The sequence below is a fragment of the Opisthocomus hoazin genome, chromosome 21, assembly GCF_030867145.1.
Source record: "Opisthocomus hoazin isolate bOpiHoa1 chromosome 21, bOpiHoa1.hap1, whole genome shotgun sequence".
Classification (NCBI taxonomy): domain Eukaryota; kingdom Metazoa; phylum Chordata; class Aves; order Opisthocomiformes; family Opisthocomidae; genus Opisthocomus; species Opisthocomus hoazin.
Window position 1 is genome coordinate 15,628,655 of NC_134434.1, and position 27,609 is coordinate 15,656,263.

At 48.6% G+C, this 27,609-nt stretch overlaps 1 protein-coding gene across 9 annotated transcripts in view; it reads left to right on the top strand.

Annotated features, from left to right (window-relative positions):
• Positions 1-3,350: 3,350 nt before the first annotated feature.
• TNRC6C (trinucleotide repeat containing adaptor 6C) overlaps positions 3,351-27,609 on the top strand; it is a 339,037-nt gene continuing 314,778 nt past the window's right edge. For 4 of the 9 annotated variants that reach the window (XM_075441217.1, XM_075441221.1, XM_075441219.1 and 1 more), the window contains exon 1: positions 3,351-3,387. In XM_075441217.1, coding sequence (XP_075297332.1) covers positions 3,367-3,387 — 21 coding nt within the window. In that variant the 5' untranslated portion in view covers positions 3,351-3,366. The remainder of the gene's footprint in view (positions 3,388-27,609) is intronic. The other 5 variants (XM_075441220.1, XM_075441228.1, XM_075441223.1 and 2 more) reach the window with 2 other exon arrangements.

Consider the following 27,609-nt stretch of genomic DNA (forward strand, 5'->3'; position numbering starts at 1 on the left):
ACTTAGCAATCTCTTTTGAGCTGGATGAGTTTTCCTTCTCTAAAGTCTAAGACCTTGAAAGTAGAGGGTTATGGTAAGATTGCATAGAAGCAAGTTGGATAATGTGGTTCTTTCTTCAAGGCAAGCATTTCTGTTTGCAAAGTAACTTGGCAGTCTTGTGTATTTTGGATTTAGGCATCCTAGTGGATAAGCCAAAGCTAACAGATACTAATTAGTTGGAGGACTGGAACTGTAATGAGGACAGTCACTCACATCAGTTGGCACTTTTATTGAAAAGTAAGTAATTAAAGAAAAAAGTGTGTTGAAAAAGTCAGTGTTAAAAGATGTTCTGTAAATAACACACCGAGTGAGAGTTAGAGGAGGTTGAGGGAAAGAATAACAGCCAGGCTGCTGGTGCAGTGGCTGCTGTGATGCTCAGCTGTGGAGGGATTATCCCTGTAGCAGGGAAAAAGGAGTAAAGGAGAAATGTGGCTTTAAAATCATGGCAGATGAGAAGGACAGTGAGTTGGAAGAGCTTTGCCAGCATATTTTGAAATGCACAGGGGAGGTGTGTCTTGGGAGGATCCCAAAAAGCTGGTCTCAGAGGCAGTGATGTAGGACTCCAGTCTGCAATGTAGACTTAAGGTTGGAGAAATAGTGCAAGGTCCTGTGTGTGCAGCCTACTGTTTGAAGGGGATGCTGTAAAACACCTCCCACCTCACAGCCCCCTGAGCTCCTTCAGGAAGAGGTTTGTGTGGAGCAGAAGGTCCGAGTGAAGTCTGTTTGGCTAGGTTAAATGCTGGCATGGAGTAACCTGAGAGGCAGGGGTGCTTGGAGACCAAGGACCAAAACCAGAGGTGAATCTATGGAGTGGCTTGAAGCATAGCCATACTTTTGGGTCATGGTCCCAGGAGTGTGTATGTGTGTGATGGGAGGAGGAAGAAAACAGTCAGCTCCTGGTTTGAGATATCCAGCAAGGGCGTGTTGGAGATGCCCAGAACATCTCTGGAGCAGGGAGGGATGTTACCTGTCCTTCTAGCCCAGAGAAGTCCCAAAGGGTCTGCAGTGGAATTTGTGACCCTGCTGTTGGTGAAACAAAGCCATGGTTATCTCAGGGGTGGCCATCTCCAGCCTCAAGAAAGAAAACCGACCCTGGAATTGCAGCCTGGCCATGGGAGGGAGGAAGCCATGTGGTGAGGAAAAGCTGCAGTGCTGAGCACATACCACTGTGTGAGGGCCCGGCACCCCACAGCTCACCCCACTCCAGCACCCCTGCTGCCACTGGCCAGGCCAGGTTTGGCAAAACGGGTTTCTCAAGGTCAGGGTCAGGCCAGCCTGGGCTGCTGAGTACCCACCCAAAATTCATCCTGCAGCAGGCTGAGCTACCCCAGGGGTTTGTGTGATGGGGACTGGAGCTCTTACCCGATATCCCAGCCCCGTGGGGAGTCTGGATGTGCCAGGTAGTGATGGGTACCACAGCCATTTATGGGTTTTTAACTGTTTGTTTCCCTTCTTCAGGACCCAGGTGTTTATAATGATGGCCAAGCCCTTCCTCTTCTCTGGGTATTGTATGGTGAAGGAGTCTGTGGGTGGGGAATGCAAATCAAATCCTACCAATGTGCTTTGCCATCTTTTTTGTTTAAGAAGCTTAATATAGTAGCTAATCATTTGGGTAAACAATCTCAACATGCAAACTGAAAAGTAGCATCCCCCCAGCATCAGCTGCTTTGAGCTTCCCCATTAACCTCTCCAGAGCAAAAAAACCTTCCTGAGCAGCCATTTTGGAGTGTGCAAAATTGATTTCGTATTCGACCTCTGCAGTGGAATAAGATGGCGGTGCGGAGTCACGGGCACCTCTTCCGCTCCCTCGTCCTTTTTTTCGAGAGCTGCCCTTCCCCTGTGCGTCTCGGTGATGGAGGGCGAGTGGCTGCGGCGCTGGGGCTGCCCCCGCACTGGGTGCCGATGGGTCGGTCTCACCGCCTGGGCACGCGTGTCCCTCCTGGTGCCTTCTGGTGAGCAAAAACAATAAGAAACAAATTCACAGTGGCCCCTCCTCGGGTAATTTCCACAGCGCAAAGACCCCCTGCCTCCCACCCTCTTCGTGTGCTGCTTCTCTTAATTAATTAATACTGCATTCATCACCGCTTAATTCCCGTTTCCGTAGCACCCAAGGAGGGGGGCTGCTGGCAAAGGCGGGTGCTGAGACAGTCTAGATCTGCAGTCTTAGTGGAGGAGCTTAATTAGCCCCCGTGACAATGTGGGATCATTTCCCACAGCCCTGTAATGGGTGGTTTCAAACCGGCTTCTCGTGGCCAGCAAAAGCAGCCCTGTGTCCCCGTGCTGGTCCCCGCGCAGCTGGGCTGCGTGTGCCTGTGGGGAAAGGTGATCTGCTGCAACAGCTGCTGGAATTTCAAAAAAATCACAGACTGGTGTTTCTCTGAGCTTGGTGAGGGACAGGAGACGGAGCAGCTGGATTTGGTCTGCCCTGGGAATGGGCAGGCTGGATGCTGGGGCTAATCCACGTTGGGCTGTAATGGGTCCAGTACACCCCTCTCTGCTCGTAGCTGTTGCTATCAGCGTTGCCATGCTCCTGGTCTCCTTTTCTTTCCTTGTTTTTACCTTAAACACAACCTGTTGGCACTCGTGGTGCCTCTGCTGAAACCCTCTGTGCCACCCCCTGCCGCAGCCCTGATGGGGACCGTGGCTGGAGAGCCAGCCAGGGCGGCCGTGCAGCGCTGCTGGGGTGAAACAGCAACCACACCAACATGGATGATGGTGGTGCTCGGAGGAGGAGAATGCACCTTCCTGGAAAGAAAACCGATGCGCTCATCAGCATCAGTTTTGTGGCATGTGATGGAGTTTAGATGGGTGCCTTTTTTAGGGTTTTTATCTCCCCGTCTTTGAACTCTTCTCCCCTCTACAAAAACCCCGAGGAGAAGGAAACCTCATGGACCCCCGCAGCTCGTTTCTTGCCGGGGTGGTGACCACAGGTATGTGTGCTCGTACCCGTGCAGATCCCATCTGCCTGGGCACCACATTTAAGAGAAGATGGAGAGACCCAGAGCACGAGTGTGAGGAGGGAAGGGAAGATGGAGGGAGAACAAAAGCAGCAGATCCAACGTGGCGCCGGGCCGGGCTCCTTGCCAAGAGCGGCTGCGGCACGCAGCCCCGGTTGGGTGGTGGTTCACCCCCTGGCCGACATGGCTGGCGATGCTCCCTCCTGCCCCTGCCCTCTCCTCCCCGGCGCGGGCGGCCGGCGGGCCGGGGCGTGAAGGTGGCTCTCGGCTGGGATGCGGGATCCTGTCCTCTTCCCACTGCGAGACGGGACCGCGGCATCGGCGCTCCGGCAGCCCGACGCGCGCCTGTCCCGTGTGACTTGCATACGCAATGCAGCCATGCTTAACGAGCGTGAGTAATTATGCCAGGCGGAGGAGGGTTGGGGTGTGGGGAGCAGTCGGGGTTGGCTGTGTGGGGGTTTTTCCTTGATTTTTTTTTTTTCAAATTTCCATTTCTCTTCTCTCCCCCCACCCCTTTTCCCCCGCTGCCCAGCCTGCGGCAGTGACACTTGGCCACCCCCTTGGCGGTGGCTTTGGGAGGGCTGGGGACGCGGGGGTCAGTTGGCACAGCAACTGCTGTTCGGGGACAAAAGGAGGCTTTTTTGCAGCGACGGTCTCAGCTGCCAGCCAGCATAGCGAATCCGTGCCGCTTGGCACCACTCCAGCTTCCTCCAGGGCTGCGGAGGGATGGTATGTTGGAGGGTAAGACTAGCTAATTAATCTTCCGGCAGGGAACAATGTAATATCAGACAATTACAAAGACAGAATGAAATTACTATAGTGGGAAGGCTGGCATACGAATTTCTCAAAGGGCCCCTCCCTCAGCCCACTGCTGTGTTACTTTATATGCGGGGAAAGCAGCGACTGTACATGCGCTCTTCGGTTGTGTGGGGTTTTTTTTTCGTATGAACTGAATTCTGTGTTTGGAGGAGGGGCGGGGGGGGTGTGGGCTCACTTGCAGGATAAGCTTTGAGGAGCGAAAGTGGGAAAGAAGGGTCCATGCAGAGATGCTCCCTGCCAACCAGCTGTGCCGAGAGGGCAGACCTGGCATGCTGCTGATGTTACGGGCTCACGGGCTTGGGGATACTTTCCAGGTTTTTTTACTGGTTGTACGGTGATGCCTGCTGGCTACAGCTTTTGGGAGGAGAATCTGACTGCTGGGCAGAGCGGGAGTGCTTTCCTTCAGCCTTTCTGCATGGAGACACCCTCAAAGATCTTTGGAGCTACTGAAAGTTATTGGGGAAACGCACCTACCCAGCTCAGCGGTGGTAATTGCCAATAATTAGTTGTAATCACTGCTACCTACAGTTGGAATGCTGTGATGAACAGGGCAGTGAGAGCCGCATGGTGCAGGCTCCCTGTCTGTTTATTTGCAGTGGGAAAAGAACTGGGAAAGTCTCATTTATCCTAGAGCACAGGAAAGCATCGGTGGGAGGCCAGCCTGTGCAGAATTAGCATAGGAATCCCCTCCTCCCTCCTCCTCCTCCTCTCCAGGCATTAGGGATAAGCTAATGACTCTCCTCCCTCTGCATCTCCCTCCCAGGATGAAGCTTCATGTGGTGGGATCTCTAGAAGTGTCGTTAAGAAATGGTGTGAAAGCACTACCAGTGGAATTCTCTGTGCGGTGTTGTGTGTGTGCGTCTGCGCGTGGGGCTGGCGGAGGCATGGCCAGGAGCCGCTTTGAGCCAGGAGAGGATTTGGAGCAACTCCAGCTCGGTTGCTCTTTCTCCTAATGAGTTTGAGTAAGTTTTTGTTTGGTGCCTATGGAGATCAGGTGGTGAAGAGACGATGTTTAAAAACCCCTGCGAGCCCCTCCTGCCTGCCTTGGCTGCTGTGCTGGACTGCCAGTTGTCACTGAAGTAATCGGAGAACTTAGGCTGAGTAAGTGGGTTTTTTAAGGGGGTAGCAATGCCAGGAGCTGGGGAAGCAGGCTGGGGGCCCTTTTCCAAGCTGCGCATTAGGAGGAGCTGCGCACAGCGTAGTCCTTGTCCTGCACCCTGAAAGGCATCCTGGTGGATGCTCATCCATGGGTATTTGTCTGAATATTTCTCAGGGCTTGCTGGATATCAGAAATGTTTCCTGTTGGCATGAAGGTCCCATCCCAGGATCCCATCCAAAGTCCCTTAATGTGGTGCATATTGATGTGTGTAGCTCCATATCTGGCTGCACGTGCTCGCTCTGCCCAAGCCTGGGCTCCCTGTGCTGGCTCCAAAGCCTTCTGCTGAAACCTGAAAACCAAAAATTTCCCTGTGCAGCCAAAACAGATGAATCCCAAAAGCCAAGTCTCTGCTCCCACCATCTGCTGCACCCACCCTGTGTTTGCTCTGAGAGTCCCCAAGCGCTGGGGTACACAGTGGCTGTTCCTTCCCTGGATGTGGAAAGGAAGGGTTGAGTTCTCTCCCTCCGGAGGACGCTGAGCTCAGCCTGGCCAGATAGTGATGGCTCTAGTTATGGATGCTGATGAGCAAGAGAGAATAAACTGAAATTATCCCAATCATTTCATACACAGCAATTCATTTGGACTCAAGCTTGAATATTGGTCTTAATCAGAAATGAAGTTCAGTCACTGTTCTGGATTGTGTCTGAAGTCCTGTCAAGGATGGCCTTGTCCTGCGCGGGTCTCCTGTTGAGGCTCAGCCTTGCTTTTGGCTCTGTGTACGTCAGGCCCAGCCCAGCAGTGCTGCTCCTGCATGGAAGAGACAATCTGAATGATTTCATATTCTATGATTGACACCAGAGCTGTTTCTGTAAATTAATGAGTGCATCTTCCTGACTATACTTCAAAGTTTTCACTTCATGAATATTTTATGGAGTTCCCTTTACACTGGAAAAAACCTGTAGTACTGGCATGTTACCTTTTAAAACCATACAATAAAAAAACCTAAGCCCTTTTGCTAGCAGTTGACTCAGTCACCCATTGGGTCCTGCTCATGTTAGTGCTGTGGGGCTGAGTTTGCCCATGACTGTGTTATGCAAACATTTCTGTGTGCTAAAGGGCTCATAATGGTCTGGGCACCCTTTGACCTGAAGACATGAGTCTCAATGCTGCTGAAATTCCCTCCTTACAACAGGGTGTGTCTGCCCTTGAGTCCTGCTAAGCCTCTCCAAGTCAACCTCTGGAGTTAGGAAATTTCATTTGTAATAAATCTGCATTACAGTACAAGTAAATCTGCTTCAGTGGCTATAAAAATTAATTCCTTATCCTAAACATTATTATATAGCTTTCAAAATGAATTGACTGTGGTTGGTAGCCTAGTATGTGCCATTATCGGTAATTAGTGTAACAAAATAACATTGCTGTAATATTTCCTGTCTACCCCTCCCCCAGTTGGGAGCCATTTCCTATTAGAGAATCAGAATTGCAAACGCAATGCTTGTGTGCAAACTGCTTGCTTTGATTTTTCCTTTATTTAATATTTTGTGTGTGTCGGAAGTCTATCTGATCCTTGCTGGGTCTTGGTCTGTGGTTTTCTGGGGGCATTTGCTTCTGAAAAAGCTTTGGTGTGGCACAGGGCACTGTTAGAGCCTGATGCTGGAAGGTGCTGGTGGCTACCTGGAGATGCCCAATGCTCTTGGGTCTCCTTTGAGCCTTAATTTGTGTGCAGCGGCCGCTGAAGTCGCTTACCATCTCCCAGGATCTGGCCCTTGTGCCAGGCCTTGCAGACAATGTGCATCTCAATAGGTTTTTACAGCGATCCACCACACACCTGTTGTCTTCATCCAGAAGCTCGGCTTCTAGAAGACACCAATGATCTGTCCGTGGAGCTGCTTGGGCATCTTGAAGTCTGCCAAGAGGCAGAGGGAAGCAGAGGTTCCCTTTTCTGAAGTAAAGGACCAGGCTGGGGCAACGATTTCTGGGCAGCTGAAGGTGTAAAGAGCAGAAAGATGCGCGCACATGTATGGCTGAGAGGACCTGGAAAACCTTCCTGGGCTTTTGCTACTGGGCAAAGCAAGTTTTCACACCTTATTCTTAGCTTGCTCAAGAAACCTGGACCGGGATTAAAAGGGGGATGGTAACGCAGGAGTAGCGAGTCAGAGTTTAGTTTGCACACTTCCACCGCTGTGTGTGAGGTGGAAGGACACAATTGGGCAGCTTTGCTCCACAGCTGTGTCTTCAGCTTGTCCGAGGTTGTCCTGCATCGGGCTGCTCCTTCCCGCTGCGCGGCCAGGAGTCATCGAGCCCCGGTCCTCATCCTGACGTGCTGGAGTAGTCTCTCAGGAACACCTGTACTAAACCACCAATGCTGGCCAAAACAACTATGGGTATTTTATTCGTGGAGTTTCCCACTGAACTATTTTTTTTTCCACCATTGTACATCTTTTTTTTTTCCCTCCTGAATCTGCAGCCTTCAGTGTGGCCTTTTGAAATATTCCTCTGCAGCTTTGAAGGTTAGAAACTTGATTCTTAGGGAAAGAGAGCTCAGATTCTGCTGTAATTTTCTGACTCTGGGATCTAGGACTTTTGTATGAAATACCCAACTTAAAACTGAACAGCTCTGCAATAAGAACCCGGGACCAGAGAAAGGGTAAGCTGGGGGGGAGGTAAGACTTTTCGTGCTGTCCTCAGCATTGAGTTATTTCTTGAGTTTTGATGACATGACAGCTTCAGAAGTCTGCATATATGCCCTGGACTCAGTCACCCCGTATATCACATAGCTGAAAAATACCAAAACTAAGCAGCAAAACGGAGTGGGAGATATCTTTGCCACCCTGGAAAACATGCAAGATTTAGATAGAGTACTAATAATAACATCAGTACTGTTCTTGGCCTGGATGGGGATGGTAAATCATAAATCCAAATTCCAGCAAGTTACAAAGTGAACAGACTGTGCCAGCTGAAACCTTTGACTTGGTCCAAACTGGTTTTGGTAGCTGAGCCCAGGGTTTTGTGTTTCTCCTGGAGTTGTATGAGTGCAATTAGCTGAAGCTTGAGGATACAGGTTTTCCTCCCCCAGCTTGGAGTGGATAAGTTACATGTTGGAAGGTGATACAATCATGACTTCAGGATTTTCTCCGACTTTTATTTCCATAGGTCAAAGGATATTGAAATTATTCAAAACAGGATTTCACTAGGAGTGAGCTGATGTATTTTTCCCAGTGGAGAATCCCACACTGATATGGGTAATGCCACCGCAGTACTTTGAAGCCTCTGTCCCCGTCACGAGCAGTGCTTTAGGCGTTGTTGGTACTGACCAGGAAATCCAGGATATTTTCTTTTTAATTTCTTTATTGAAAGGTCTGTATCTTGGGGGTTTGTATGGAATGAAATGTTTTTAAACCCTTTGACCAGTTCCTCCTGTACTCTTGCTTTTGAAAAAAGTGACTTTTCTGTGACACCAAACATATCTTTCTAACTAGAAGTTGTTGGGTTTATTTGCTGCCCTTCTCATGTCACTGACACCCAAGTTTGCTGAAGTCTTTGTGCGTAGAATTCAAAATGTTCAGATTCTCATCAAAGTGGAAAATACCTGGTTTTCTTCATATGCTTATTTCTGCATTTCCTCTCAGTTCTTCCTCCCAATACCAAACCTCTCCCACACCTCTGCTGCACTCATTGCTCAGCTGTTTCAAAGGACCCCAGCGAAGTTATGTCAGCTTTATTCTTGGTGTGAGCCTAGAATTTCTTGTATCTTTTTAATGAACCATATAATTCTGGAGGAGAAAAATTAAGAAAACAAAAGCTGTAGCAAGTCAGTATGGTGAATGAGTCCTTAATGGCGCAAGGCTTTCTGGACAGGCTGGATCTATGGGCAGAGGCCAACTGTATGAGGTTCAACAAGGCCAAGTGCCGGGTCCTGCACTTGGGTCACAACAACCCCATGCAATGCTCCAGGCTTGGGGAGGAGTGGCTGGAGAGCTGCCCAGTGGAAAAAGATCTTGGGGTGTTGGTGGGCAGCCAGCTGACCATGAGCCAGCAGTGTGCCCAGATGGCCAAGAAGGCCAACAGCATCCTAGCTTGGATCAGGAATGGTGTGGCCAGCAGGAGCAGGGAGGGGATCGTGCCCCTGTACTTGGCACTGGTGAGGCTGCACCTCGAGTGCTGTGTTCAGCTTTGGGCCCCTCACCACAAGAAGGATGGTGAGGGGCTGGAGCGTGTCCAGAGAAGGGCAGCGAGGCTGGGGAGGGGTCTGGAGAACAAGTCTGATGAGGAGCGGCTGAGGAAACCGGGGCTGTTCAGTCTGGAGAAGAGGAGGCTGAGGGGGGACCTTATTGCTCTCTACAGCTCCCTGCCAGGAGGGTGGAGTGAGGGGGGGGTTGGTCTCTTCTCCCGAGGAACTAGTGATAGGACAAGAGGCAATGGCTTCAAGTCGTGTCAGGGGAGGTTTAGATTAAATATTAGGAAAAATGTCTTTACTGACAGAGTGGTCAGGTGTTGGACCAGGCTGCCCAGGGCAGGAGTGGAGTCCCCATCCCTGGAGGGGTTCAAAAAACCTGTGGATGTGGCACTTTGAGATATGGTTTAGGAGGTGTGGGGGGGTTGGGTGGATGGTTGGACCTGATGATCTCAGAGGTCTTTTCCAACCTATGATTCTATGAAACTATGAAGCAGAAATCAGATCTCCTGTTTGCAGGAAAAAGTCTGCAATTCTAGATTTCTCAAATAAAACCAGTCTCAAAGATAAAAAAAATCAGAAAATGTGTTTTGAGTTAAAATAAATATTTAATTTCAATAAAATCAAAGTATTTCAAATGTATTTTCTTTGTTCATTTAATATTTTATGGGATAAGCCTAAAATTAAACATGAAGTTGTTTCTCAGGGGGGGAAAAAACAGGTTGTTATGTGTTTCTTTTTAAAAATAAATATATATCAATCTGATACAAGTATTTTTTTCCTTTTCCCAGAATAAACTTTTCCTCACACTGAGAAATTCTGTATAGTGTTGTCTCAGCAGCCTTCTTGGAAAGACGGTGCCTCTCTGGGTACCAGATCTCCCGACGCTCCAGGGACAAAGATAAGCTCTTGGTGCTGTGGTGTAGTTTGGAGAAATAGGTGTTCTATATTATCTTTTTTTTCTTGTATGGCCTTGCTGTAACAGATCTGGGTAGACAGGGAAAACCGAGGTTTGAGAGCCACTGTGGCATCTCCTAGCATCTGTGTGAAGGACCTGTGGTTTTACCTGGCTTTGAGGTTTTCACTTACTGCTTGGATGGCTGAGTACAACTCACTTAAAGAACAGTGGCACATGTGGCAAGAAACCTCCCAACTTGTCTAAACTTCAGTTGTGCAAGTGTTTTTCTTTGTTCTCTTCGTGTGTACATAGAAAGAGAGACCTCTTATGAGCTCTGAAACACAACAAGGCAAGGTTGGGACATAACATCAGAATTTGTGCATGCTTCCAAGTGAAAGCTCTGCTGCCTGGCCTGGGTTTACATATGCATAGATTTGTTTGCTTGAATATTTAAAACAAGAAGAGTGTGCTTTGTTGTCATTGTAATGTAGACTGCTTCCTGAAATCATTCATTTGCAGCACAATTCCTGATCTCTTGTCTATAGACTTCCACTGTGGCAACTGAAAGGCTTGGCTTTTTTTGGAGTGGTAATAACAGGGGCAATGTAATGAAATGCAGGACAAGCAGAGCGCAGATCAGCTCTCTTTAATGTAGGTCACTTATGGATGTGCTTGTCTGGTGGTATTTCTCCTCTGATGTTTGCATATATGCTATTTATCTGTTTTCTGTGACCCTCAATCACTGTCTGCAGCAAGCTTCCACTTCTGCTAGGAGATTTGTGGAGGGAAAGCAGCTACACTTGACCTTTTGTTTTCTACATCAGATTTCTGACAATATAAATAGTTTCCTGGTCACTGGTAAGATTGTTGTGCTGGCAAAAATCATCCTGTTTCTACCAGTTGTGTATCCTCGAGCTTTTCTCACGGTTATCCACTGGTAGTTACGAAAATGGGTGCAGATCTCCCAGAGAGCCAGCAAGGACGGGAGCCCATGCAACCGCTCCCGTTGCAAAGCAGAGCCTCACTGCGACCAGCGCATGTGATCAAGGATGGAAAACAAGGTTATGGTAGTCCCGTGCCTGATGACCGCTCCAGCTTCTGCTGCAGCTGCACTGGTGCTACCAACACTGGCGATTTCAGATTTGCGGGGGAGAAAAGTCGGGTTGAACTTCTGCACCCGCTGAAGCTCACCGGCAGCTTCGGACAAGGCAGCGAGACGTGCGTGTTCTCCCCTCTGCTCAGCAGCAAGGTGTGAGCTGCCGAAGGGAAGCGATGTCCCAGCACTTTCTGCTGACTCGGAGCGAGCCGCCGATACCTGGGGCAGTTGCGGAGCGGATAGCGGCACCGCCGGAACGGTGGCGGGAGCAACACCGACAATTTACTGTCCCGCTGCACGGATGCTACAGGAAGGCCCGTAAATGGCCACATAAAGGGATTCTGGGTGGGAGCTGGGAATACCCTGACAAACACAATTCTGCCTTAATTTAATAGAAGGGTCCATTCAGCAGAGAATATATTGTAAAGCGCTCTCAGGTTGGATGGCCTCCTATTGTGTCTGGCCTTTGAAGTGCTGATTAGCTGGGCTGGGAACATGCTGATAAAAAGTTAATTTCTATTTGCTGTTGCTTTGTAATTGGATGAACACGAAAGCAATTAAATATTAAAACATACAAACAAATAACGAAGTCACTGTAATTAGCCAAAGTTTGATCACTGTCATATTTATTTAGGAGGAGATGATATGTCTCAGCAGGTGACATTTTAAATACCCTTGGCTGCTTTGGTGTTGTCTTCAGAGAATGCTGAATAATGTACGGAGGATTTAATTAAACCCCATTGTAAATCAGCTATGATGACAGGGAAGTGACAGCCACATGTTGGAAAAAAAGAATTAGGCTGTAGCAAGAGAGATTAATTAACTATTTTCTACAGAGTTCAACCTAGGTGTTGTGCAAGGGAGTCTGTCCGAGAAGGAGAATTTGATTTTTAAGTTGTTCCACTTGAGGCTGGAGCCTGGTGTGGAGAAGGATGCTCTGTGCCCAGAGACGTCACAGCCCCTACAAGGAGTGGTTGCCATCGTTCGTACGTCTTGAGAGAGGGAAACTGAGGCAGGTAGTGCTGCAGCCTGTGGTGGTGGGTGCTGCTCTCATCTCCCAGTGCCTTTGCAGACCCTGGGTTGCAGGATCATAGGAATTCTGCAAAGCTTCTTTGAGCCTTGAAGTGGGAAGGGAAGCTCCTGGAATATTTGCTCAGCTTTGGTCACATCAGAAAACCCCAAAGTTTCTCAGCCAGAGTTATCTGAGCTCCCTGGTCAGTGCTTTTGCAGGACACGCTTTCCTGAGGTCCGTTTGCTACTGGCCAAACCTAGCGAGTGTTGGCATGTTAGTAATAGTAAGAAATAGTTAAATGAACTGGTGGGACTCTCCTTAGTCCAGTTTGGTAGTTTTATGTTAACATTCCTCGATGGGCCTGGCCTTTGGCAGCTCCTCCCCACTGCTTGGTAGATGTGCTTCAGCTGGCTCTGCATGGTGGTAGAAGCTTCCCCTATCCAGGGAAGCGTGGGAGGAAGGTGTTGGTGTCTGTGAGAAGGGACGGTGTTGGGAGACGAGCTGTTCAAGTGGGAGGGATGGGAAGCACAGGCAGAAATTAGGAAGGAGCCTGCAAAACTGTCCATGACTGCTAGGGAAGAGCGCCAGGAATACGGTTGATCAGCAGCATTGACATTTGGTGATTATCAAGCATGTTATGTAATACTCCTCTTTCTCCTGTTCTAAAAGCACTGTTGCCTTCCGTGTGCGTGGGCTGCAGGGAGAGGAGGTGGTTCAGCGCTCTTGCGAGGTGAGAGCTGACTGCTGGCCAGGCCTGGAAAAGCATTTTGTCTAAAGCACCTACAAGGAGCTTGTCAGGGCTGGATCTGGTTGCCACCTAGAAGAAGGTGTTAGACCACACCAGGCTTTTCCTCCTTTCTGCTCCTATTAAGACATATTTCCAGTGTTACATGAGAAAAAAGATGTATTCCCAGCTGCCAGTGAGGGACAGATTTTGCCCATGTTTAAACATTCCAGAAGAAAAGAAAACAAGTCTAAGTGTAACGATACAGGAGGAAGTTGGGCTGAAGAACCTCAAATCAGCAAATCAGACTGAAAACCCACAGACAATCCCCATGCTGGGTTTTGCTACTGCTGTGCTTTGTGTCAGGGATGTGGTTAAGAGCCTTGCAGACTTGAGCTATGAGATGAAGTTTAAAAACAGAAATAGGCTGGGCGGGGGGGCTAACGGGGGGGTAACTGGAGAGAGCTGTGAGAGGGGAGCAGGAGCTGTGCAACAGGGGCTATGAGATGCTGCTGCTCTTCAGAAGGGCACCCGGTAATTTGGTCGCTTATTGAACGACCCCGTGCATCTCCTCCCGGTGCTCAGCGATGGCCCTGCCGGGACCCGGCGTGAGGATGAGTGTGGGTGGCTCGGTGTGGGCAGGCGGGCGCGGAGGAGGCAGCCCTCCCTCCTGCACAGGTACGGAGCTGCCTCACCTGGGATCGCAGCACGCAGCTGGAGCTTTGGCTGTGGGAGATGAGGATTTGCACATATGACTTTGCATTTCAAAGCCTCATTCTCTCCCTCTCTTAGCAGTGAAAACTGGGAGTAATTGTACACATTGCAGGAAAAAATTCATTTTATTCCCAGAGGTGTGAATTAATTGATTCAGCCCAGGAAAAAGACCTGGGCACTGTTACAGCCAGCTCCCTGAAGGCATCTCCTCGGTGTACGGGTCTGATCAAAAATGCAAAGAGGATCTTAAGAGGAGTAAGGGATGGGAAAGGATAGAAAGTAATAAGGAAATAGAATGCTGTCATGATGCAAACGAGTAGTGCTTCCTTCTCTGAATACAACACAAATTAATGATTTCTGCTCCCCAAATGGCCTTACAATTCTACTGGGTGTGCAGAGCTGAAGGAAAATAGTGATCAGGGGCTGGAAAGTTCCCCTGTCATGGCAGAATGAGCAGCTGGTTTTGCAGAGCACTGGGCTGACATGATGCTTGAGCCCCAGAGGAGAGGAACTGAAGCCCTGCCTCTGCCAGAAAGGCTGTGGTGATGTGAAGCAGCTCACCCTGAGCTCCACGCTCATGGGCAGTTGCTGACTGCAAGCTCTTCCCTTCCCGGGTGGCTGTGGAGGCTACAGCCTGGTGTCAGGGCTGCATGGGGAGCAGTAGGTATCAAGAAGGGATTTGTCCTTTCCCCTGTCCTCATCCATGACTTGCTAGTTGTGTTTTGGGTCTCTCTTGCTTCTTCTGAAGCTTCAGAGAGCACTGCTGTGACAGACAGGCTGCACTGGCTGACGTCCTGGCACCGCTCCCTTGGGCTGCATTGGTGTAAGTGCTCACCAGGGCCAGCTTGTGCTGCCCGCTGGATCTGGGGGTGGGAGGGTGTTTTTTCCCTGTACCAGGTGGGCAGGGATTATGGATGGGGAATTTGCTGTATTCCATGGTGCCGTATTTATGGGGTCCTTCAAATCAAGAGGGTCTACTGTTCATTGGTGGCAGGACCGCAATGTGCATGTGATGCTTTTGCTCTCTCCTCCTTTGGCATATTTTTGCCATGATTTCTGGTCTTCTAATGCAAGTCCTCAGCCCACCAAAGGTGTAAGAGGAAGAGTTTTGTGGTGGGTTGTGTTATGAGACACGGTCTTTGGGATGATCTGTAGTAAGCACATAATTTTGGCTGCCCCATACTTGTGCCGTTGAAGCAGCTATTGAAGCTACCTGTGTAACCTATGGTGAGAGACGGCAGTCTCGGAGGGAAGGATCCTGGATGGCTGTCTCTTTGCAGACCATAAGACAGCCTGGATGCCTGCAGGAGACTTCCTGGATAAGATGCTAAATGCAGGGAAACTTCATTTCAACTTAACCCCAGTGCTGCTGGGTTCTCAGCTGCTATGGCAGACACGACTGGGCCCAGCTGGGGAAGCTGTGGACTCGTAGCTGAACGTGGAGGCTGTTGGAGCAGTGCTCTAAACACTGAGAGCTTTGACTTGCTCTGAGAAATGGGTCCTTTTCGCATCTCGGATTGAGCACCCAACCACGTGATACCCTTCTGATTTTAATTTGACCGTGCCTCAGTTCCCCATCTGTACAAGAATAATTCCACTCTTCCTTGCAGGACTGCTGTAAGGTAAATTAATGTTTGCAAACCATTCAGATACTATGATAATAAATGTTGTGAAAGCCCAGGAGAAAATTAATAGCTCATTATTTAGAGCAGGATTTCAATAGCATGCCATACAGAGGACACAGGGCTACATATTGAATGATGAGGATAAAGAAGAATATTGAATAGCTACTCATTAAGAGAGCACTATCCATCTGGTGTATAAAAGGGGGCTTTTTCCTGCAGAAAACGTGGTCCATGATCATATTATTACAACATGTGTTGCGATGCATCTATGCAAGGGGACTGGGCTGGGGTTATCTGTGCAGTTCGGATTCAGGCATTTTTCAAGTGCTTGACTGCAACCTGACTGCTCTTTTAGCACTGGGGTTGGCTTTAATATATAGCAAAGAGATAAAAATGCCGGTAGATGGCACTCAAGAATATGGAGCATCATTCCTGGGTGTGTGAGACCAATGCAATGTGGTGGTGTTTTGTACCACAAATGGCTTCCTCTGCGCAGCTCTCTATTGGCTCTTTTTTCTGTCGTTTTCTGGCCTGAAAGTTTGGTGCAGAGGGCAAAGGAAAAACACATGTGTAAAGCAGCAGTCGCTGTTAGGTTGTCCGTGCACTTTTCCTGGATTTCAATTTCGTTTCTACCCTTCGGGTTTAAAGTACTTAACAGTCTAGAAATGCTGGGCTGTGTTCTCCTCAGATGACCCTTTTTTATGAGTTGCTTACAGCTCGTCTGTAAGATGAGATGGCAACTTAATTTGAAAGCTGAAGTTAATTGACCTAAATAAACTAAGAGCCTTCTGTTGGCTTTATGGTAAAAAAAGATAAAACCCAAACCTGCAGAACTCTAGCGCTCTCCTCCTTAAACACACTACAGAGCAGAATGGTTTTCCTGGTGCATTTTCGAGCTGCTGCTATTTACTAAGAGTTATTTGTGGCGTGGTGTTGACCAGAGAGCCACAGTCCGAAAGCTGTTGTGCTCAGTGTAGATGTGCAGAGACGGGGAGGCAGCACCAACCTGGAGCAGCTCGGTTTGACTGGGGCAGCAAATCAAAATCAGGGAGGGTCTGGCTGCAGACTGCCTGGGCGATGTAGCAAGCAAGCTGAAGAGCTGCAGGAAGGTCTCTTCACATCTGCTTTGGTCTCGAGTTGGCCACAGAGCAGAGTCCTTTGTGGCCAGATTTCCTCACTTGACATGTGGTGCTGCAGGATTGACAATGGCAGTTTCGAGCTGGGCTGTCACAGAAGCGAAGGACGTCTTGTCTGGAGGAGACCCACTGCTAGGTGGGGCAGGTAGTTTTGCAAATGCAGCCTAAGCCTGACCCTTCAGATCTGTGATAACCTTGCTGATCTGTGACACCATCTCCCTGCTGGGAGAACAACCTCAGACTGCCGTGTCCTCTGCTCTCCCCAGCCACAGCTACCACCCGGCTCTCCCGCTGCGTCTCACCGGTATGCTGTCTGAGCTCTGCCTTGAGATAATCAGTCCTGGTATGACTATGCAACTCTACCCTGGGCAAGCAGATGCTTTTGTGCTACTTTAACTTGATTCAGTACTGCCTGAAATAGCTGAAACCAGGATGAGGAGGACCGTGTCCATACCTGTATCAGTGCCGTGATTTAAAATGCTTTTTGGCTGCATTCATGCCATTTTTCTAATCCAGACAAGCCCCTGGGCTAGGCTGAGGGATGCTTTTCCAGGAACTGCAGAGAAGAGGATGAGAAGATAAGGGGCTCAGTGTTAGCCTCCAGCTCAGCTCATCAGAAAGCATCAGCTACAGAGCTGGGCTCTGGGTGCTGGACAGAGATGGGAGGCCTTGGTTTCACCTCTGAGTCTGCTGGAAACCCATCGTATGAGCTTGGTCAGACAGGGGTTAGCCACTTCCCTTTTGTCTGCTGCAGTTTGCCTCTTGTGAAATAGTTTTGGCGATAGCCTGTTTCCTTAGCGAAAGCTATTGCAGCTCTGTGAATGAAATTTCCCTATTTTATGCATTCTTCAGGTGACATATTTGAGGAGGGGGGGCCACATTTGGCATGAGACAGTAAAAGGAGAACATGGATTTAGATCCAAAACACAGACGTGGTGTTTCAGAAATATGCTTGTTTTCAGCAAACCCTCAAATCTTCTGACGATTTGCAGGAGGGCAGCTCCAGGCTGCTGCCTGTGGCTCTGCTGGTGGGAGCACTCTTCTGGCAAGTGCTGAGGGAGCCCAAGGTGTTGGTACCACGTTGACTTGAGGGTAGGGTCAGAACAGATACATTGATTTTTTAAAAAAAATATCTATAGAGATACAGCTGTGTGTCCATGACTAACCAATTCAACAGTGATTTGCTGTTTCTGAAGCCCTCCTTTAGTGCAATGCAATGACAGCAAATGATGTTACTTCACTGGGGGAAGTCACATACTGTTGAAGAGTGGCAAACGCACTTCTAAGCTGGGTGGGAGGAGGGAATCATGGAGTCTCCTTAGTTGGAAAGGACCCACGAGGGTCATTGAGTCTAACTCCTGGCTCCACACAGGGCAGCCTAAAATCTAAACCATACACCTAAGAGCGTTGTACAAGTTCTGCTTGAACACTGACAGACTTGGGGCCATGACCAGTTCCCTGGGGAGCTTGTTACAGCGCTTGGCAACAGTCTCAGTGAAGAGCTTTTTATCGTAGCCAGTGTGAACTTCCCCTGACACAGCCTGAAGCCATTCTCTTGTGTCCTATCACCGGACACCAGAGATAAAGATCAGCGCCTCCCTCTCCACTCCCCCTCACAAGGAAGTTGTCGACATCAATGAGATCACCCCACAGCCTCCTCTTCTCTAAGCTGAACAAGCCAAGCATTCTCAGTGGTTCTTCATAAGTCATACCCGCTATTCCTGTCACCACTTTTGTTGCCCTACTTTGGACACATTCAGATAGTTTTGTATCCTCCTTATATTATGGAGCCCAAAGCTGCACATCGTACTTGAGGTGCAGCCGATGATGCTGTGTATGGTGGGACAATTGCTTCTTTCCACTGGTTAGCTGTACTGTGCTTAAAGCACTCCAGGATACGGCTGGTTCTTTTGACCCATATTGAGCTTCCCATCAGCCAAAACCCCCAGGTCCCCAGGGCTGCATTTCCAGCCTCTTGCCCCTCAATCTATATGTACATCTGGGATAACCCAATCCCAGGTGCAGAAGCCGGCACTAGTTCTTACTGAATTTCACGCAGCTGCTGATTGCCTGGAGCTCTAATCTATCCAGATCTCTCTGTAAGCCCTTGCTACCCTCGAGAGAATCAACTGCTCCTCTTAATTTAGTATCGTTTGCAAATTTTGTGTGTTCAATCCCTGTATCCAGGTCATTGATAAAAACACTGAAGAGCATGGTCTCTAAAACTGAGCTTTGGAGAGCACCACTATTGACTGGCCGCCTGCCAGATGTTGCCCCACTCCCTGCAGCCTGACCCTTCAGTTGATCTTGTTGTGCACATGTCTAGCTATATGCAGGACAGTTTGACTGGAAGGTTACCATGAAAGACAGTATCCAAAAGCTTTGTTCCAGTCCCAAAAACCCACTCCCACTGCCTTCCCTTTGTCCACTAGGCTGGTAATTTTGCTATAAAAGCATGTGAAGGTAGCGTAAGGCATGACTGTTCCTTCATGACCAGATGTTGGCTTTGTCTAATGACAGAACTGTCTTTCCAGTGTTTTTCAATAACTCCTAGGCTCTTCTCCATAACTTCACCAGGAACTGAAGTGAGACTGACCGGCCTATGATTACCAGGGTCATCTTTCTTGCCCTTCTTGAAAATGGGAATAATATTTGCTAGCTTCCAGTTGACTGGGACCTCTCCAGACCCTCAGGACCATTGATAGAAAACTGAGAGGTCTCATAATAACATCAGCTGACTCTTTCAGTACCTTGAGATGAATCTCATCAGGCCCTATCGCCTGACATGCATTGCGTTGCTGAAGCAAATCCTGTACAAGTTCAAAGTCAACTGGGATCTTATCTATCCCCCGGTCACAATCCTCCAACCTGGGGCTTCAGGCATCTCAGGGTGCACCACTGGTGCTAAAGGTAGAGGTGAAAAAGGGATTAAATGTCTCTGCGTTATCTTCATCCCTATTTGTGTGGGGACCAACCCCATTAAGTAATGGACCGATGGCTGGGGTTTGGAGAGAAGGCAAGCGCGGAGCCCCGGCGTGAGAGGGGTTGCAAGGGTGCATGAAGCTAACCTGCCAGTGAGGTCACCTCAGACCTTCAGTCTGCTCAAAAAGCTGGGCCAGGACTGGTACCTGTTGCTGTGGGGAGATCTCCCTGCAATGGTAATTGAAATAATTACAACCCACTGTAACAGAGGGGAAATCGCTGGCCGGGGAATGTCGTATGAGCTAGCAGTAGAAAACAGATGTTCCCCACCACATTTACTCTCTAAGTGAAAGTACAACAGATGCAAAACAGCATTAAAATGGTAGCAGGGCTGTAAATACAGCTTCTAATTACAGCACCAGGTAGTGTCAATCGCAACAATCCAGATTTCTCCCAAGGATGCTCTGCAAGCAGGTGGGATGTGTAAAGTCTTTTAAAAGGTGGATTCGCTTGGTTTTTCCTCCCCTTTCATGTGACATATATAAGCTCAGTTTGGGCGGCAGAGGAGAGTGTCACAGCCTTTCTGCCTGGTGTATCTTTGGTACATGGTGCTGAGAATAACTGAGGGGATGGGAATAGAGCATTAAATGCAGAGATCTGGGGATGGGGAGAGGTGGGTGGAGGAAGCTGCCTAGTACGGGAATAGTGTGAGCAGGAAAGGAAAGGAAGGAGCAGAAATGAAGAGATACATGGGACAGCATGAGTGACAGGGAGAGAAAACAGCACCGAGCAAGGTGGCCCCAGCTGACTTCTCAGAAGTTACAGCACTTGCTGTGAAGAGGAGGGATTCGGGATCCTCCGGGCTCTGGCAATGCCTGAGTTACCTCAGTGGTGGTATAGTAACAGGTAATGGATGGAAACATTCCCCCCTGGTTCTCTGCGAACCGCTCTGTTCATCAGCCTGCTCTGGGGTTTCTAACCCTGCCAGGCACAGAAGCAGCTCAGCATCTCTTGCATGTTAATAACACTGGCAGTTTCCCCTGCACATCCTAGGGTGCCCTCACTTCTCCAATTTGGGGCATGCAAGTCTGAAGGAGGTTGGTTTGCACTTCTTTTCTTTCTACTAAAACAGGAATTACCATTTTTTCAGAGAGAAAAATGCATTTTCTTCTTTTCCTTCCTGTAAGTGCTTCTCCGGCTTCATTGCTCCATCTGCTGTCGGTGGCTGCTCGGGATAACGTGTAGGCACTGAAGTGAGAACCTTCAGGATAGCCACGTATGACAGGCAAGTGTGAAGACCGGTGCCTGCCCAGAGCTGAGTTCGGATTTCCTGTTGTATTATGGATATTTCCGAAGCTGAGGCTCAGCTTCTCTTCGTGCTGCAGAGCCCGCCTGGCCTCTCACCGGCCTTCGTGCAGAGCTGGAGAGGCAGAAAGCGCTGGCCGACCCCTCGGGGTGTGCAGGGGAGCCCGGCTGCCCTTTGGCTGCCCGGAGAGCCTGTGCCTGGCTGGGACACGCCGCAGGGCACAGCCCCACGGGGACCGGGGAGGAGCAGGGGTGTGTTGCACGCTGCCATACAGTCACAAAACAGAAAATCCCCCTCTCTCCTCCCAATCAAATTAGGAGCAGCAGAAAGTGCATTAACTAATCAAACTGTGATTTCAAATTGATTATTGCAAATTGCTAACCATAACAATTCTCCTAATGGCAGTGATTTAAAAATAAAAAATAGCAAAAATAGAGCCACCATTAGGCACTGTGCTAACCCATGCTTGCTGGCGGGCGAGGGCTGACTACCTTACGGCCCTCGCACAGGGCTCTCTCCGTGGCTCGGGAGCCTTGGATGAGCTGCTAACCCGGGCGGTGCCGGAGCAGGTCTTTGCCTTGCTGCTGGCTCTGCCCCGACCACCATGGCCTGGCGTGGGGACGGCGAGGCCGGCGGCAGCGGGCAGCCCCGCCGTGGGGAGCGTTGCCTCTCTGATGGCAGGCGCTGCGGGCGCCTGGATGCGGGCAGCAGCCCTGTGCACCTTCCCGGCGGTTTCCCTGGCAACCGAGTCATCCTGCCAGCAGTCTGCAATGTCAGAAAATAAAACAAGATGACACCGCCGCTCCTCAAAAAAAACCCCAAACCCTCAAGCTCAGACCCCAGAAACCCCCCCCAACAATCGGCCGCCTCCTTTCCCCCGCTCCGAACAGCGGGCCCCCTCTTCCCGGCTCGCACCCCGCGTTTTCGCAGGCTGGCTGGGCATGCCCTTGTGCAGGGAGGAGCAGAAAGCACTGCGCTTTGGAGACCGCCTGCTGCCACAGTCGGTTCAAGCAGGTGCCGGAGGGCTGGGAAGCTGGAAAATGGCTCCTGTGTGAGCTGGGAACGTGGCCCTGGCTGGATGTCAGGCGGATTCCTCCGTGTTTCTTCCCTCCTGGCCAGCTGGGTGGTTTGGGTATGCATGTTGGAAGCACCGTGGGGCAGGGAGTTTGATGGTATCCGAACTACCTCAGGTCCTGATTTCAGCATAGATGAGAAGGGCAGCAATATTCCCCTGCTGTGCCACCCACTGCCACAAACCTGGCATGTGTCCATCACTTTTTTTTTTTGCATCGAGAGAAGTTTAGATTGGATATTAGGAAAAATTTCTTCTCCAAAAGGGTTGTCAAACATTGGAACAGGCTATGCAGGGAAGTGATTGAGTCACTATCCCTGGAGGTATTTAAAAGACATGTAGACATGATTCTTAGGGACATGGTTTAGAGGTGGACCTGGCAGTGTTAGGTTAATGGTTGGACTTGATGGTCTTGAGGATTTTTCCAACCTAAATAATTTCATTCTTCTATGATGATTCTTTCTGAGCTTCTCACTCTTCTGTTGCCATGGCCATCCTCATAGGGCCTTTGTGCTGCCTTCAATGGACCTGAGACCTTCTCATGCCAGGGCTTCAGCTGAAGGCTGATTCACAGATGGAGGGCATGCTGACTGTGTTTCATGGAGTTACACAGTCTTGTTTTGTGGTGGCATGATTAGGGTGACCTCCCTGAAGGTGTATATGATGGGTACATGTATTAGTGGTCCATCGTTTTTTTTTGTGAAGTTAACCCTGCTTGCTGCCCATAACAGTAGGTCCCAACTCTTTCTTTTGGAGCCAAGAAGTTGATCATCTTGGAAAAATTAGTAGATCATCTTCCCATTTTGTGTCTTTCCTCCTTTCCAGCTCGTGCTTGAGCGAAGTGTTTTACTACAAGAGAGCTGCTACAAAATCCAGAGCAGGCATTTCCCACCCTGAATTTCTCTCCAGCTTTGTGATAGTTCTTCCAAGCATATGAGCTCCTACAGGTTGTGAAAAGTAGCTCTGGAGACTAAACATGACTGACAACAAAAAATTTAATCAGTAAAAGCCATTTACCTGTTTTGAACAACATACAGCTACTTTATTTCAGTAATTCTCATGGCCTTCTGACTTTGAGCAATGCAAAGACAAGGCAAGAATATTTTTTGGGTGCATAAGACAGGTCATCAGGAGGACTTCTCCCAGATACACCTGAACACGTAGGGACTAGAAATCTTAGAAAATGGGATAGAGAACTCTAGTGGAATCTATAACTCCTCATAACACCTTCAGGACTGGACGTGTGTGTGTGGACACTTGCAGAGGTGCTTTTAACAGTTTAAACCAAAGAGTGCTGGGGAGCATTTCATTCCTCAGGCCATAGTGTCCCTTTTTTCTTTTCTTTTCTTTTTTTTTTTTTGTCTATTAATACAAAGCATCTGTCTGCAAGCCTGTTGGTCTGATGACTTTCACCAGCCCTGTGTTCCTTTTCTGAACTGCTTGGACAATTCTTGCAGATTTTACAAGCTATCTTGCTTGTGTACCAAGTTCCCTAGTGAAGCAAGACATAGCATTCCTTCTGTTATAAACAGTATATCTCACTACTACTTTGTGTCTTACAAAACCTGGCTTCTGATCACTATGAGGGTTTCCTCCAAGGCAGTTTGCCTCCCAAACTTCGTGTTACACTTGCAAGAGTAAAAACGTCATAGCTGCTTCTTTCTATGGGAGGCAAGGGGTGAAACTAGAGATCTGTTCAGTTGCACGTGTTCAGTAAACCATGTGTTTGTCAAATGTGTTTGTAAAATGTGTTTTTCTAAAGCAGTTTTGCTTTGATATCTGCTTTTTCCAGTGTTTAGATCAAATTCACTCAACTGGTAGAGTTGTGTTTGGGCACAGAGGTCCTAGTTTCATTTGCTACTGATGCCTCTGTTTGTATCTGGTTGGCTTTATTAATCCAGGGGCTCATAATCACAAATACTTGTGCCCATGTTGCCTGATATTCGTGCTAACCCATTGGGGTTGAATATAATCACCTTCTCTTTTGATTACCTTAAACATTTGATAACCTAGCCGTTCCCAGCACTTGTAGAGGTCTTATCACTGTTCTAGAGGGAGTTTGTTCCTCTGGCTCAGGAACACCTATCTAATGTCAAGAAGATAACTTCTATGGAGAGGCTTATCCTGTTTGTACAGGACAAGCCTTGGGACTATAGAGTTACCAGGTAGGTACCGTTGTTTGTCTCTGTGCAGACAAAATATTTCTAAAATGGCTAAACCATTGCTGCTGTCCTCATCTGCTTACGTTGAGGGACACTTTGAGGGCCCCATCTTTTCCTTTCTTTGGGTGCACTAGTGTTTGTAGCAGCCTGGAGATCCCCCTGCCTTGTTGCGCTCCTCAGGCAGAAATGAGGAATGGCATCTCTCAAGGGAAGGCAAATGAACTGATTTGCTGACCCACTTCCAGTTACACGTGTTCAGCTTCTAATTCTTACTTTGGAAAGGCCAGACATTTCTTCCCATCATGTCCTGTCAAATGCCATCACTTGTCACACAGCTTATAAACTATCTTCTGCTCTCTGCCCAGGGCTTGTGCGTGCTGCCTTCTCGAGCTCTTTGCCCTTGCAAGTGAAAGCGCAAGAGGGCAGGCTCGTGGGGAGAAGTCAGTCCTGGGAAAATGGCTAACGGCATCATCAACATTTGTTTTTCCTTTTTCTTGTCTTCTCTTTCTTCTCTGGCTGTAGAAAGAAGGAGAAAAATGAAGGGAAAGAGAAAAGATGTGAAGGAAAATCTGAAATAACAAATATAAACTACTCGGAATGAGTGGGGAAGTATGGGAAGTGTAGAAAATATTTATGAAAAATTCAAAATAGTGGTTTATTCTAATACAGAAAACAAACCTCAGCTTCTTCACTTTGCGTGTATAACTTTTCTGTTTTTCTACTAGCTCCATTAAAACCTCAATAATATACAGGACTCTATTAAAGTTTTTCCAGACGAAACCGAGTTTGGTCATTATCACTAAATGGCTCTTTGGTGGGCTGTATAAAAGGAGTGAATGGTCTCACTGTGGTTCTCGGTGGCAACATGCCCAAACTGTAAACCCAAGATTTCTGCTGGTCTGACATCAGGACTAACAGATGCTGCAGGGAATGCGGGTGAGGTTTGGACTCTTCTGCTGGCCTGTGCTAACACCCTGGTCTCAGGACTGGTTCTGCCCGGGGCTCTGAGGCCGCAGCAGCTCTAGAGTCCTTTCCTGGGGCAATTCTTCCAATTTTAGTTCTGGAGATCCTCAGGGGAGTCTGCACCATGGCTGCTCTTGCTGCTCCCGCAGAGCTCTCCTGGGAGTCAGAGCCCAGTGGCTTTCATCTGCGCTTAAGTCAGACTATTACTATGTATTTTTTTAAACCTGCCTGTCTCCTCTATGAATACAGGAAGACTGATGAACACAGTGTTTCTGGCAGTCTTTTGTCTCTCATGCCTCTGTTAGGACTCTCGCCTGTGAAGTACTTCAAGGGCTAAACCTTCGTTTCAAGCTGGGCGCAGCCGGCGGGACTCCCATTGCAGGGGGGGGGGAGCTTACGGCAAAACCTCGGCGATGCTGAGCTGCGCTGCCCAGCAGCAGGATGCAAAGCCCATTTGTCTTTCTACTGATTGAGGAGGCCTCATGGTGTAGAGGACAGAGTGGTTCTCGGAGAGGGTTTGTATAATGTTGCACAAGGCCAGTTCCTCTGTCGCTTTGCCTGTTAAGGAGATGGGGGAGCCAAATTTAGACCTGAGCATGAGGCTTGCTCAACAAAGCCAACTCCGTCTCTTGGAAGTGAACAACAGAGGCAGCAAAAGAAGAGATTTGCTGGGATCTGGCAGTTTATACTGTCATTTTCCTTGGTTTATTGCCAAACAGATACAGTCTGTGCTTGGGGAAAACAAGGGGATGAGTCAGTCTTCTCCACTCAGGTTGTTATAGGCACCTCTTGCAGGCTCTAATTTAGACTCTGCTTAGCAGATTTGAGCTCTCAGTTCCACAATGTCCTACTGATCATGAAAGGACAGGTCTTTGCCCATAGGATCTGGCCATCTTCACACAAGCAAGGCAAGTCCAGTCTATCAGAAGCTTAGCGGGGATGAGAACATTAAAATCTCCCTCAGCCAGTCTCTAGGAAACTGCCCATCTTGCAGTCAAAGGAGCAGCCAGATTCCCCGTTAGAGGCCTTTGCTCTCAGAAGGGGTTTGGCATTGGGTCAGTAACAGAGGAATGTCAAGCATGCGTGGCTCATGCCATGCTCGGCTTCTTGTGCAAGGAATACGGGGGGTGAGGGTGCGCGAGGGTCGGATCTCCAGGGCGGTTTGCTGGCCCAGCTGCGGTTCAGGTCACCACGGCTCAGCCGTCCAGCATCGCAGGCAGGTTTGGTTTTGCAAGCATCTGGGGCCTCTGCCGTGCAGTGATCTGAAAGCATCCTGGTGGGGTGGCTGGCCCTGCCCAGGACCTCCCTGCAACACTGCTGCACATTGCGTTCCCTTTTAGGAAAAATGTTGAGAGGGGTAAAACACAGGCCGGATTTCTTAGGGATGTTTGTGCCAGCCAATGAGCCAGCAAGGCTGCCTAAGAAATGTAACCTCGCAGCTGAGTCACGTTGCTGTATTCAGCTCCCGTTGGACACAGCCGTTCCTCTTCTGAATTGGCACCCTGCTGGGCTGTAGAGGGGTCAGTGCCCTCATTTTTGTGGAGGAGGTTGATGCCCAGGCCTTGTACTAATATAGCTATCACAGCGTCTCTAGTGTTGTAGTTGATTCTTTTCTTGCGAAGAAGGAAGAGTAATTTTTGTTAATGCTGCCCCTGTGACATTGCAGTGGTAGCCGGCTGAGACGAGGTTATGACCTGGACCTGTTCGGACGGTGGTTGTCTGCACGACCTGAGCCTGTCTGACAATCCTGATGAAAAGCTCCCTGAATAAATACCCTTGTAAATCTGAGGAGCATGAGTAGGTGTGTGTGCTCGGTGCCCACCGAACGCAGTAGCGGTGGGTGTGCTCGGACGACACGGCTTGACGTGTCTGCAGAAGTGCTGGTCTGTTGTAAACAAGGGAGTCAAACCTGAGGTTTGGTCTGTGTGGAAATTTTCCAGACTTTCTCATCTATTGCCCATAAAGTTTTTATGAATACATTGCGATCCAGAGAGCTGCTATTCTCTGTATCATGCAGTAAGTCAATGTAACAAGAACAAAGTTCCTGACTGGCCAACATGCTTAGAAAATATATCCATTTCTTTTGAGATTAATATGCTTTCTTGGAGCTTTTCTTTTTCATATGTACAATTATAGTTGCTTGTGGATGGAAATAGGAAATTATGTCATGTACGATTTAAAAAAAAAAAAGGGGGGTAAGAAAAAAAATGTTCTATTTCTCTGTTCCCAGCAGAGAACTTCATCTTGCATATTGAATTGCAAATAGCAATTCCAATGGAGTTACAAAAAATAATTTTCTGAGCTTAGTTTCTGCTAAAATGCAGGTCTGAATGCAAGTTGTTGTTTTAATTAGCTAGGTGGTTTGTAATCGATTCTACCCTGGCAGGGATGAAAGTGGCTAGTTCAGTGTCATAATTGCGAAAATGCCAGCAGGAAAACGTCTCCATACCCAGACAAAAGAATTCTCCTCAAACAAACACTCACAACCAAAGCAAATTTGAATGCTAAACCCAAAAGATATTAGGAGTTTTTTAGATGTTTTGCCCTTGTTCGGACACTCCTGCTGTTTAACTCTCTAACTACCTGTTTGTTATTTGGCTGAATTAAGCACTGCTGCATTCGTTAGCATATACAAGGGCTTAGTAATACAATCAGGCACTAATGCATTCATTTTCTACTTGACTGCTCATTCATTGAGATGTTAGTACATAGGCAGAATATGATCAGGGTGACTGTGAGATGAACTAACCAATTCATAATGCATAATCCGAGCACACAGCTGTGAGGGAGATGTCCTCGGCACAGACTGCATTCAGCAGAACCGGAGGAGAACAGCTGGAGGAAACCCCAGCGAGATGGGGTGTTCCGCCCTGGGCTGCGATGCCGCCACC